The following is a 13,726-nucleotide window of genomic DNA, read 5'->3' as shown; positions in this document are numbered from 1 at the left end:
AGAGAAGGTGGGTCATGCAGGAAGGCAACGACCCTAAGCACACAAGTCGTTCTACCAAAGAATGGTTAAAGAAGAATAAAGTTCATGTTTTGGAATGGCCAAGTCAAAGTCCTGACCTTAATCCAATCGAAATGTTGTGGAAGGACCTGAAGCGAGCAGTTCACGTGAGGAAACCCACCAAGATCCCAGAGTTGAAGCTGTTCTGTACAGAGGAATGGGCTAAAATTCCTCCAAGCCGGTGTGCAGGACTGATCAACAGTTACTGCAAACGTTTATTTGCAGTTATTGCTGGACAAGGGGATCACACCAGATACTGAAAGCAAAGGTTCACATACTTTTGCCACTCACAGATATGTAATATTGGATCATTTTCCTCAATAAATAAATGACCAAGTATAATATTTTTGTCTCATTTGTTTAACTGGGTTCTCTTTATCTACTTTTAGGACTTGTGTGAAACTCTGATGATGTTTTAGGTCATATTTATGCAGAACTGTAGAAAATTCTAAAGGGTCCACAAACTTTCAAGCTCCACTGTAAGACATGAAGTGTCTTTTACTAAATAAAAATAAAGAAAAAAAACATTGAATTAGGTGTGTCCAAACTTTTGACTGGTACTGTAGGTGGATTGGCTACATTAAATTACCCCTAGGTGTGAATGAGTGTAAAGTATACTGTATGTCATGTCATGTATATGTCATGATATATTTCAGTAATGTTTATTAATTTCAAGTATTTTAATTTATTTAGCTTTGCTATAGCAAGATATGGGCGGCACGGAGGTGTGGTGGTTAGAACTGTCGCTTCACAGCAAGAAGGTTCTGGGTTTGAGCCCAGTGGCTGATGGGGGCCTTTCGGTGTGGAGTTTGCATGTTCTCCCCGTGTCTGCGTGGGTTTCCTCCGGGTACTACGGTTTCCAACACAGTCCAAAGACATGCAGTTAGGTTAACATGGGGTGGCCTTGGGCTGAAGTGCCCTTGAGCAAGGCACCTAACCCCCAACTGCTCCCCGGGCGCTGTAGCATGGCTACACTTGTGTGTGCATGTGTGTGTTCACTGCTCCATGCTCAGAGGTTAAATTTCACTGTGTGCTTGAGTCTATGTGTGACAAATAAAGGATGCGTAAAAATAATATATATACATACATTATGGCTGGGAGACTGCTAATCTGCATGTCTTTGAACTTCATAAAGTAGATTTAATCATTGGATTTACTATTTTTTTCAATAATTACACTGATTAAAAATACATGTATCCCATTAAAGCATATTATGTTCTCACATCAAGAGGCTCAAGAATTTATTACCTTTTATTTTTACCCTATATGATGTTGCTTTATATGTACAAAAGCTGCCTTTAATCATGAGGGCACATGAGGACATGGTGTTATTGGTCCAACATGATCCAGATTTGACAGAGAACATTCGAAAAAGGTCTCACTGACCTCTCCATTGATTAAACTAAAATCACACTACTGGAAGCATAAAGTTTATCTTAACTCTACAATAACTGGTATATAAACCAAAGTATAAAGTTTAACTTAACCTTAGGAGAGGTAAAATATTTCACTATTTCACATTTGTCATAGCAAATGTCTTGTCTGTAAGTAAACCTGAGATAAGGCAGATAGTGGCAGAGAGCACAGTGACACTACTGAAATGTGTTCAAGGTGAACTACCCTGTTCATACAGGTACAACTATACAGCTGATTTGTTTAAATTTAAAGAAATCTATTGTTGTAGGCTCTAGGCATGCCATTTTAGACTGTATGTTTGACAAATTTCCTAGGTTTTACCGAAAATTATTTTTGCCTGTTTCATAAAGCATTGTCATCTTCTTTTAGGGTGAAAATCAGGAAACAATTTTAATTGGATGTCTTTGCAAAAACCATTTGAAGATTCAGATTCACTTTACCTACTTCTCTATAGGAGGCAGGCAGGCCAGTTTAGCACCTGCACCCTTTTATTACGAATCCACGCTGTTGTAACACATGTAGAACGTGGTTTAGCATTGTCTTGCTGGAATAAGCAGGCATGTCCCTGAAAAAGATCTTCTGGATGGCAGTATATACTGCTCCAAAACCTGTATGTATCTTTCAGCGTTAATGGAGCCTTCACAGATGTGCAGGTTACCCATGTCATGGGCACTAACACACCCTCATACCACCACATATGTTGTTTTTTGAGCTTTGTGCTGGTAACAATCTGGATGGTCCTTTTCCTCTTTAGCCTGAAGGACAAAATGTCCATGATTTCCCAAAACAATTTGAAATGTGGAATCGTGTCTACAGTACACTTTTTCACTTTGCGTCAGGCCATCTCAGATGAGCTTGGGCCCAGAGAATTCAGTGGCATATCTGGATGTTGTTGATATGTGGCTTTCACTTTGCATGGTAGATGTTTTTATTTATTTTGTTTTTATTTTTATTTACATTTTACACATTGTCCCAACTTTTTTTAGAATTGGAGTTGTACTTGAATGTATCACACCTCTACACCAGTGGTCTCCAATCTTTTCTGCAATCATCCAGTGTGGCTGCAGGTTTTAGATAGGAGACAGTAGGCAAAGCCATTTGAAGACCAAGAACAAGTAATTAAACAAGTGGAATCAGAACTCCTGTTTGGTTGGGCAGAAAACCAGCAGCCACACCAATCTTTTTCAGATAAGACTAAAGACCCCTGTTTTACATTAATTTTTAAGTTTTTCAATTCAATTCTATTCCATTTTATTTGTATAGCACTTTTAACAATATAAATCATCACAAGGTAGCTTTACAGAAATCATTGTGTTGATTTAAATCTTAATAAGCAAGCTGGAGGTGACAGTGTCAAGGAAAAACTCTCTGAGACAATGCTACGGAACCCTGAGAGGAACCAAACTCAAAACGGAACCTGTTCTCTTCTGGGGAACGCCAGATTGTGCTATTATAAATCATTACTCTACCACGGTTGTACAGAGTACAAAGTGTGCTGAAAGGATCGAAGTTCAGTTTGTTTGATGTTGATCTAACATATCAGAAATTCCTGAGATTTCTCTACACCTATAGCTTATTAGTATCAACATATTATATTACTATCTTCATATATACAAAACAGATATATGGAAATGTAACCAACAAACTTGAACTTGTATCATGACGTTGATGGTTGCAGTGCCAGACTGTCTTTAACATTAGTTCTAGGTTATCATGTACACTACCGTTCAAAAGTTTGGGGTCCCTTTGAAATTTCCTTATTTTTGAAAGAAAAGCACTGTTCTTTTCAATGAAGATCACTTTAAACTAATCAGAAATACACTCTATACATTGCTAATGTGGTAAATGACTATTCTAGCTAAATTCTACTAAATGTCTGGTTTTTGGTGCAATATCTCCATAGGTGTATAGAGGCCCATTTCCAGCAACTCTCACTCCAGTGTTCTAATGGTACAATGTGTTTGCTCATTGCCTCAGAAGGCTAATGGATGATTAGAAAACCCTTGTACAATCATGTTAGCACAGCTGAAAACAGTTGAGCTCTTTAGAGAAGCTATAAAACTGACCTTCCTTTGAGCAGATTGAGTTTCTGGAGCATCACATTTGTGGGGTCGATTAAATGCTCAAAATGGCCAGAAAAATGTCTTGACTATATTTTCTATTCATTTTACAACTTATGGTGGTAAATAAAAGTGTGACTTTTCATGGAAAATACAAAATTGTCTGGGTGACCCCAAACTTTTGAACGGTAGTGTAAGTATTGACTAAATCTTGTAGGCCAAGGGATAACCTCAGCTGGGTAACTTAAAAGTGGATGACCTAAGAGCATATTTAATGCAAATTATTTAAATGTTCCCAGAACATGTAACATAGGGAAACATTATCCAAGCCACTGTGGGTCAACACAAGGATACTGAAAGGTTCAAATGATTTAAAAGTTGTTGGATTATTCAGGAAACATTAGCGGAATACTCTCTGAACCTTAAGGCACAATGTTATATTTCCAGAAAACCAAGTGGGAACGAAAAAAGATGCATTTACAGCAGTGGCGACTGGTAGTCTTTCAAACAGGGGAGGCTGGTCGGTTACGATATTTCCAGATTTTAAAAGAAAAAAGAAAAAACACATCAATTTTGCCCATACTCTTGCCTCTGATCTGGCTGATTGTTGGCAGGGTCACAAACTGTGAAATAACAGGTTATTTTGGCCCATTAGCCTACTGTCCAATATACATGATGGTGGTGTTGGGGGGTATATTTTAACATTTTATATTTTAAAATTGTGGCATGTTGTTTAAAAATTGATCATTATTGAAAGCAGCTCTTTGTCAGGAACCTCAGCAGTAACAGCAGAGTGTTCTGGAATAGGCACAAGCACTGACCTTGGGGAGCTAAACATAGAGCTGGGTGCCACATATTTCATTCAATGACACTTTCCCTATATTTTACTTATTTTGACTGAGAAATGTTTTATTGACAATTTTGATAACCCTTCACTTTTAATCCAGGTCTGTAGTGTGAAATGTTCTCGGCTGTGTTTTTGTTTAAAAATGTTTTCCAAATTGTAGCTGTGTTTAATTCATATCCAGAAAAATAGATATTCCAATATAATATACTCAGCATAAACATTTTAAATAGATTCTATATTTTTGGTCCATCCATGACATATTACTAAAGTAGCCTATTTACTGTTGTTGATGTGGGTCACTTGCTGTTAGTCAATTCACTTTCTCGTACCAGGAGAGCTGAAAGGAACGAGTATTATTCCCTACCTTTTTCACCAAGTCAATTTGAGGCGTTGGTCTACCCTGCTCTTTAATTTTAATTTTTTCCTCGAAAGGAAGACTGGCAAATGGCTTCGCCAAAATTAAATCAGCAATGCTTGGCATCCATGCACAGCTTTCTTGCTAGCTGACTAGCCCCCTCAAGTTCAAGTTCAGTCACTCAAATAAAAGAAATTTCTGGAACTAAGATAGTAAACTTGACAACACTATATTTACAATGAAAATATATACAAACTAAAAAAGCTGGTAGAAACCGTATGTAATGAATGAAATCGAAATGTAAGCTGATCTCTTACAATACACCACAGCACTTGCGAATCCGCATGGGACTGAACTGAAATTCACCGCTGCCTGTCTATATTTGAAACGAGCTGTCAATCAAAGAAAATATCCGGCCGCTTTCACCAATCACCAGTCTCCTCGCGGAAAGCTTTGCCATGTCCCTCCCACTGTGAGGCTGGGAGTCCGTGGGCGGGTGTTTTCGCAGTATTTGTCCAATAACCGTCTTGCATTTTGATATTGACAAGCGCATAGCTCCCAAATGCCATTGAAGTCCACTGAGGCTGGGCTGCATCGCGCTGTCATGAGGGGGAAAAAACTCACGCACACATCAGGTGAACTGGGGAAAGTTATAACGGAATGATTTCGCACTGTAGTTGGGTTAAGCACATATATTTCTATGATTCTGGATCTGAAATAGCAATGTTATAAGGTCGGCTATAACATAAGCCTAGCGCAATTCATCCTACACAATGTTCGTCATTTTTAGAGGAGGCTGAGCCTCCCTTGTTGTCTTAGAGCAATCGCCCGTGCTTTACAGAATGTCTCAGAAACCAAAACAATCATTCTCACAATGTTCATCTGGGAATACTGTTAGTTTGGATTACACTATCTTCATGTATATTCCAAACTAACATTGCTTCCCAGATGAACATGTAGCTGCTTCTCTAACCATTAGGCCATGGCTTCCCCATACATGAAGAAAACGCATATCACATGACTATTCAAATACACTGAGCATGCGCGTGCCGGTATAAACAGCTTTCTTCCGGAAAAGGGTCAAGTGATAGGAATGTGACGAATCATTGAAGGAAACGTCATGACTGGTAATATCCAATCAGGAACCGAACATGGGTGTCTGCACCATTTTTTCCAAACGTCTCTGTTTTTGCCTGTTTACACTAAAACACTATCCTAGAGTTTTCAAGCTGAAACAGGGTCAGTGGTGTTTCCAAAAGTTTCTGTTTATGGGGCCCCAAAACTCCAGAATAGTGTGGACACCAGGGGTAAATATAGCAAAAGTAAAGCGTTTTAAAACTAAAATGTATTAATGCAAATGTAGCTTGAATTATAGTGATGGGGCAATGAAGATTTCTGAACCAATGAAGCTTCAAGCCCAAATTAGTCAAAACAAACAAACAAACAAACAAACCAACAACAAGGTTCGTTACTCAAAGCTTCATTTAAGAGTGCACGCTAGCGGCCCCTAATGGTAACAAAAAATAATAGCAGAGGCCAATACATTATGTTTTTGTTACTGGTCACATCTAACTTATTTTTTTCTGTACAAAGTGTGTAATGTTAACTGTGTATTTCAACATATATAAAAACAGAATCTATTTTGCTTATATGACTGATGAATAAACATGCTTATGTGACAGCCAGAAGTCATATTAGTGCTGAGGAATTCAAGCAGGCCAATATGTTACCAGTGAGTATGCGCGTTGCCCAGTTGAAGCTTAATCTTGTTTTCAAAATTCTAAATGATTCTGACCCCAAATTTTTTGGCCCAAGGCTTCAACTATGCAAAGGAACTCCATTCAATCAATACAAGATCTAGTGCATCATCCTTGCAGATACCTAGGGTCAAGTCTTTTGGTAAATCTAGTTTCCTTTACACTGCTATTCAGGCATGGAACAGTCTTCCTTCAGAGTTACACTACATACAAGACTTGTCTAATTTTAAGAAAGCTGTAAAAAGTAATTATTTTAATCAGACATCACACCAGGAGAGAAACACTTTTGTTTACTATTAGCTTCCATTGTGGTCTGTGTTAATGTTCACTAGTGATGTTTTCTTCTTGTAAATTTATTCTAGTTTTTTACTCTGGTGCTGTGTCCTTTTTGTTACCATAACAGTATTATTATTATTATTCCATCCATCCATTATCTGTAGCCGCTTATCCTGTTCTACAGGGTCGCAGGCAAGCTGGAGCCTATCCCAGCTGACTACGGGCGAAAGGCGGGGCACACCCTGGACAAGTCGCCAGGTCATCGCAGGGCTGACACATAGACACAGACAACCATTCACACTCACATTCACACCTACGGTCAATTTAGAGTCACCAGTTAACCTAACCTGCACGTCTTTGGACTGTGGGGGAAACCGGAGCACCCGGAGGAAACCCACGCAGACACGGGGAGAACATGCAAACTCCACACAGAAAGGCCCTCGCCGGCCACGGGGCTCGAACCCGGACCTTCTTGCTGTGAGGCGACAGTGCTAACCACTACACCACCGTGCCGCCCTATTATTTTTATTATTTATTTATTGTATTACATTACTTTATTATTATTTATAGTTTGGGTATCTACTTAGTATAGTAACCATGGCTGTCTGTGATAAGTCTCTGGGACCACAATGGAAACAAGTGTTCACACTTTTTTGTGTAATCCTGGTTTTTATGCCATGTTCATACTGTATTTTGTATGTACTGCATTTTAACCAAATAAATCAAAACAAAATAAGACATGGGGAGTTTATAATTATTATTTTTTATTGAAGAAAAGTATTTGTTCAGTAGTCTGGGGGCTCAGTCTGTTTCTTTTCTTATTAATAATCTCCCAAAGATTTGGGGGAAAAAAACGTTCACATGGAACAGAGGAAGCTGGAATGCACACAAAAAATTGCAGTGCTAACTGGTAAAGACTGGGATAAACTTTTTTTGGGGGGATGCTCAGTACTGTAGTGGATCCTCAGATCTGGAGATAACTGGGTCACTGAGGTAGCACTGAGCCTCAACAGTAAAACTAAAGCACTCAATCCTATGCGCACAGAAACGACACAGAGGTTTGAAGCATTTTGACTGCGTCTGAACCACAGTCAGGGCGGCACGGTGGTGTAGTGGTTAGCGCTGTCGCCTCACAGCAAGAAGGTCCTTGGTTCGAGCCCAGTGGCCGACAGGGGCCTTTCTGTGTGGAGTTTGCATGCTTTCCCCATGCCTGCGTGGGTTCCCCCCACAGTCCAAAGACATACAGGTTAGGCTAATTGGTGGCTCTAAATTGACCGTAGGTGTGAATGTGAGTGTGAATGGTTGTCTGTGTCAGCCCTACGATGACCTGGCGACTGGTCCAGGGTGTACCCCGCCTCTCACCCATAGTCAGCTGGGATAGGCTCCAGCTTGCCTGCGACCCTGTAGGACAGGATAAGCGGCTACAGATAATGGATGGATAGATGAACCACAGTCACGTGGGTCTGTACAGCGCAAAGCTTTGATCGTCACTTGATCACGTAACTTTAGCACTTCGATACAAGCTTCAAATCACTCCTTTGTGGTTTTCAAAGCAAAGTCCCAGAGCTTCAGCTTCTCCATTACATCACTACTAGATGAATTGCCCATAGGTATGAATGGATGTTTGTGATAGATCAATCGTGATAGATTGGCGACCTGTCCAGGTTGTACTCCACCTCTCACCTGAAGTCATCTGGGATTGGCCCCAGCTTCCCCTGTGACCCTGATGTAGATTTATAACAATGTTTATACAGGAGGCTCTCATCACCGCTGTGTTTTTCAGAGAGGTCCTGCACATATATAATCATCTCATCTCATCTCATTATCTCTAGCTGCTTTATCCTGTTCTACAGGGTCGCAGGCAAGCTGGAGCCTATCCCAGCTAGCTGACTACGGGCGAAAGGCGGGGTACACCCTGGACAAGTCGCCAGGTCATCGCAGGGCTGACACATAGACACAGACAACCATTCACACTCACATTCACACCTACTGTCAATTTAGAGTCACCAGTTAACCTAACCTGCATGTCTTTGGACTGTGGGGGAAACCAGAGCACCCGGGGGAAACCCACGTGGACACGGGGAGAACATGCAAACTCCGCACAGAAAGGCCCTCGCCGGCCACGGGGCTTGAACCCGGACCTTCTTGCTGTGAGGCGACAGCGCTAACCACTACACCACCGTGCCGCCCATATATAATCAAATAATATATAAATATTATATATTATAGACAGGAGGCAAAGTTGGAGATGGCGGAGTTGAGGATGTTCAGGTTTGCTATGGGAGTGACGAGGTTGGACACGATAAGGAACGAGCACATCAGAGGGACAGCACATGTGGAGGGCTTGGGAATTAAGCTAAGAGAGATGAGACTGAGAGGGTATGGGCACATCCTGAGAAGAGATGCAGAGCATGTTGGAAGGAGAATGTTGAGGATGGAGCTGCCAGGCACACGAAAACGAGGAAGGCCAAAGAGGAGATATATGGATGTGGTGAGAGAGGACATGAAAGTGGCAGGTGTGGTAGAGAAGGATGCGGAAGACAGGGAGCAATGGAGACGAAAGATCCGCTGTGGTGACCCCTAATCTGGAGCAGCCAAAAGAAGAAGATACATTACTTATCATATAAGTATAGCAGCATGTGGCAAGTGTAAATCTTGACGGTGACGTGTATCATAATTATGTATACTACAATTCTTAGTAAAATTAAAATCAAAATCTATGATTAGATCATTAATGAAGTGATGGATGGACGCTGCAGTGCTGTGCAGAGATGATCAGGAACAAGCTGGTCTTGTCTCTAAAATGTACTGACCTTTAGCTGGAGGAGAATTTAAACAAACGGGTGGGTTTTAGCCACAGACAGGTCTATGGTTTAGCCTAGTTCATTATAGCTTTTTTTTTTATTTAAAAAAAAAACTTTCTCCATTATATATATATATATATATATATATATATATATATATATATATATATTTTTTTTTTTTTTTTAAATCTCGAAAATGTGCAAAATCAACAATGAAATGTTTAAATACCAATATATAAATGTCAATAAAGGAAAACAGAAGTGATTATATTTAAAGTAATTTTTCGTACACTGAATGCGTTTAAACACAGGTAGTATGTTTCTTCTCTCCCTGCCATAAAGTAATTTTTTTTTTTTTCTTTTTATAGTCAGGCAATTCCGCGGCCACCCAAACACCGATCCAGTCCGGCATATTGCCGGGCACCAACGGGTCCTCCTTCCTTTTACTCGTCCCCGAGCGAGCCGACGCCAAGATGGTGAGTTTTCGTGAAGTAAATCGCCAAAGTAATCTAATAAAATCTTTGCAATCATAAGCACGAAGCTTATCCAATTAGTATAATAAAATTCTGTATATATTGTTTGTATGTAATAAACCTATATTGAGATGATTGCTAGTGTGTAAGTTTATTTGCTCTTGTCTGTAAGATGATGGAGAAGGTCTGTGTTTAGCTGAACGCTGTTAGTCAGTGCTGAGAGTGCGGACTTGTGCTTTAGTCCCACTGTAGACGAGGAAATAAAGCTTAGAGAAACTGGTTTTAAGACATGAAACCTTTTGTTTTCGTGAGTTTTTAATTATTGTAGCTGGTATGTGTGAAATCAAACGGCTAGCTATAGTTAGCACAATGCTAAGCTAGTTAGCATCCAAGTGCTTTCTGGTGCCCCGTCAGACCTGCCTAAAACTCTCAGGGAAAGTTAACTGACTTTAGTTATTAGTGCAGGGTTCTGTATGTAGGTAAAGTGTTGGAGTTATTTTGTTAATTATTTCTGTACAAATGTTTATGAACAAGTGATGTTTGTGATCAGGCCTTTAAAATTTAGTTGAAATGAATTGATTTGTAGGATCTCAGGTGTCAAGGAAGTGCATCATTATTTATTTAATCCTATGACTGACCTAACTTGTAAATGTGTGCATGCACAGATAATCAGTTTATCTTTTTCTTTTCCAGAACGACAGTGTCACACTCAGGACTCGGAAGTTCATGACAAACCGTTTGCTTCAGAGGAAGCAGATGGTAAGTAAGGTGGTTAGTGTGTGGTGGTTGAACTGCACCCATCATGTTGATGCTTGATAAGTAATGCATGCTTTCCTCCTCAGGTTCTGGATGTCCTGCACCCTGGAAAAGCAACAGTCCCCAAGACTGAAATCAGGGAGAAGCTTGCCAAAATGTACAAGACCACACCTGATGTGGTGTTCGTCTTCGGTTTCAAGACTCAATTCGGTGGTGGCAAGACAACAGGTTTCGCCATGGTCTACGATTCACTAGACTACGCCAAGAAGAATGAGCCCAAATACAGACTGACCAGAGTAAGATGTTGCTCTGTGTTTTCATTTCAAATTAGGAAAAGTCTCTGTGTTCTGAGCTAATCAGTTGCTTCTAGTCAAATAAGCTGTAAGTAGCTCAGGTGAAAATGACAGCTGTGTGCCTGAACAAGTGAATCGAGGCTGTGCATTCGTTAATTTTAGTTAGGTTTTCAAAAAGGTGCTTTTCTTTATTTTAGCATGGTCTCTACGAGAAGAAAAAGACGTCCAGAAAACAGCGCAAGGAAAGAAAGAACAGAATGAAGAAAGTACGAGGCATCAAGAAAGCCACTGTTGGTGCTGCTGGCAAGAAGGTAGTGTTCATCTGTTTTACAAATTTAATTCATCTTTCTCAGTTCTGTCCATACCATATTTGGCTTTATTTACTTTAAATTTTTTCTTTTTAAATTCTCACTTTTTCCATGTTTTAATGTCATCTTTCTTCTCACTTCTACATCTGGACTGTAGAAGGTAAATCTCGTAAATAGGCTAGTTGCTCTTAAAGGTTTATTGGTGTGAGATCCTTTTAATGTTTTCTCTAATACAGAAAACTAAATGACGTAGTGTGCATATTATTGGAACTCCTCCTTTAAGGCTCACAATCTACACGCTTTCCTTAAAGGAGAACCTTGTCAAAAATGAAATGTACACTATTTCCCCTTTCTGCTGAATAACTCCTGAGCTAAAATCTGTTTTGTTGCTGGAGTTATGTTTTGCTAAAATATTATAGGTTTGCTTATTTTGGCAATACAGTCAGAACAAGTCTGCATTAAAAATACAAAAAGTGTAATGCAAATACCTTGTATTGCATAATTCCGTCTTCAGAGTTTTGCTTTCCTGCGTCCTGATTGGGCAAAAATGCAGTTTATCGAAAAGCGATTTGGGCTTTAAGACGGTTTCTAATGTTTTTAACTATGCATTTTGCTTTAATCCAGTGTGAACATTGAGTTGATGTAGCTGTGTATTGTCTGAAGTGTGATGAGTGTGTGCTGCTCTTGTGAACTCCTTGTAGCTCCAGTGCTACAGTAAAGACAAACTTCAGACATCAAATATGAAATATTTGTTCAGCTACATATAGTAAAAGGGAAATTTGTACATTTCATGTTTTTCCATTTTGTCTATAAGGACTCTTAGACACTAGTTGACTTGCACTAATGAAGTGAGGTGAAGTAGTAATGCAGAGGTGGACAAATCATTATTAGTTCTCCCACTGGGCAATGAAACGTTCGATGTGTTGGTTGAGTCTAATTGACTAGTCGGAAGGAAAGCGGTAGATGTAAATAATGTATGTAGAGCTAGTTAAGTGCAGCACATAGTATGTAGCAGAAGGGAGTTTCATGGTCAGAGTGCATTATGAAAAACACTGCTGATCAATCAGTGGCCCACTTAAACACCAGGCAACTACGAATAAAAGCAGTATCCCGGACAGTCTCCTTGTCCTGGGCTTCTAGGCAACTGATTTGTCCACCACTGTTTGTAATCAGTAGATCTAGGACACATGACAACGCTAATAAAAGGCACTGATGGTTTTCACAAGTTGCTTAACCAACTTGGAGAAATGAACAGTTAAATTTATTGGCAAGGTAATGATTTAACCTCTTATGCCCCTTTAACGTTTCCCCCCCCAAAAAAACAAATTTTGATCAAGTAATACCATTAAAAACAATGCACAATGATTGAGAGACCTGTTATTCTAAGATAGAAACATGAACATGTGGAATCGCATTTGCTCTTTGGAGTTTAGGAGGTTAAAAACATTCAGAGCAATTATTTGCACACACTTGATGAACAAGGATCTCATTGTTTCCCACACTTTATGCCCTTTTTATTTTGCTTCTCCTGGATGTTTTCAGAAATGAGGTGTCAGGAAAAGGTAGAGCAGAAATCGGCATGGTGTGCTGATTGCAATCCACTTTTACCTTATTTAGTTGGAGTGCTCTGCATGTTAAATCTATAAGACTTTCCTCTAGAGAAAATCCCTGTAGCAGACAGTTGTTTGTGTTTGGCTTGTGTGTATAATTCTAGTTTCTGACCATAAAAGCCAGATGACTGTCACCAGTAACTGTGACCTGCACTTTGAATTAAGAGCAGCATGATATTCAGTTAACTCTCTACATTTTTCTGTATTAGCTGATTGAACTGCATGTTTGACGTGTGACTATCAGATTCAATCTGTCATCCCATCTTATCACTTAATATTTGTAGTAAACTGCTTGTAGAGTGCATAGAGAAACTGCAGCAGATGACTTAAAAGGCAAAATGCTATGAGGGGTCTTCCCCTGTCAAATTGAATGTTTTCTAACTCGTACTTTTTTTTTCCTTTTTTTTTTTTTTTTTGTCCCAACAGTGAGACCTTCAGGGAAGATGATCATCCTGAATGTTCTTGTATATTGTCTGCAAATAAATTTCTAAAAGGAGACTAGTCTTGTGTGGTTTTTCACCCCATGAATACTGTTTTCTGACTTGGAGTCATTTTATCATTAAGAAGGAAAAAGCACAATGGACTGTAGTATTTAAAACTGAAGGTGGAGTGAGCATTAACTGAGCTTTGGAAGCAGTAAACTGAATCCAGAATAGCTTCCCACAGTCTTGGGCATCTGTAGAAAATTGCCTACTCCATTCACTCTTAATAATT

At 39.5% G+C, this 13,726-nt stretch overlaps 1 protein-coding gene across 2 annotated transcripts; it reads left to right on the top strand.

Annotated features, from left to right (window-relative positions):
• Window positions 1–9,967: 9,967 nt before the first annotated feature.
• rps24 (ribosomal protein S24) lies at window positions 9,968–13,510 on the top strand. 2 transcript variants are annotated; one of them, XM_060925965.1, is made up of 5 exons: window positions 9,968–10,048; window positions 10,739–10,804; window positions 10,888–11,097; window positions 11,292–11,405; window positions 13,439–13,510. In XM_060925965.1, the coding sequence occupies exons 1-5, from the start codon at window positions 10,046–10,048 to the stop codon at window positions 13,439–13,441; spliced, it is 396 nt and encodes a 131-aa protein (XP_060781948.1). In that variant the 5' UTR covers window positions 9,968–10,045; the 3' UTR covers window positions 13,442–13,510. The 2 variants fall into 2 exon arrangements, with proteins under 2 accessions (XP_060781948.1, XP_060781947.1); XM_060925964.1 differs by having other exon boundaries at window positions 12,945–13,510.
• The last annotated feature ends 216 nt before the right edge of the window (window positions 13,511–13,726 follow it).

This window comes from Neoarius graeffei, chromosome 7, assembly GCF_027579695.1.
Source record: "Neoarius graeffei isolate fNeoGra1 chromosome 7, fNeoGra1.pri, whole genome shotgun sequence".
Lineage (NCBI taxonomy): Eukaryota > Metazoa > Chordata > Actinopteri > Siluriformes > Ariidae > Neoarius > Neoarius graeffei.
The sequence above is the reverse complement of the archived record's forward strand: the minus strand, read 5'-3'. Positions and strand labels throughout refer to the sequence as shown.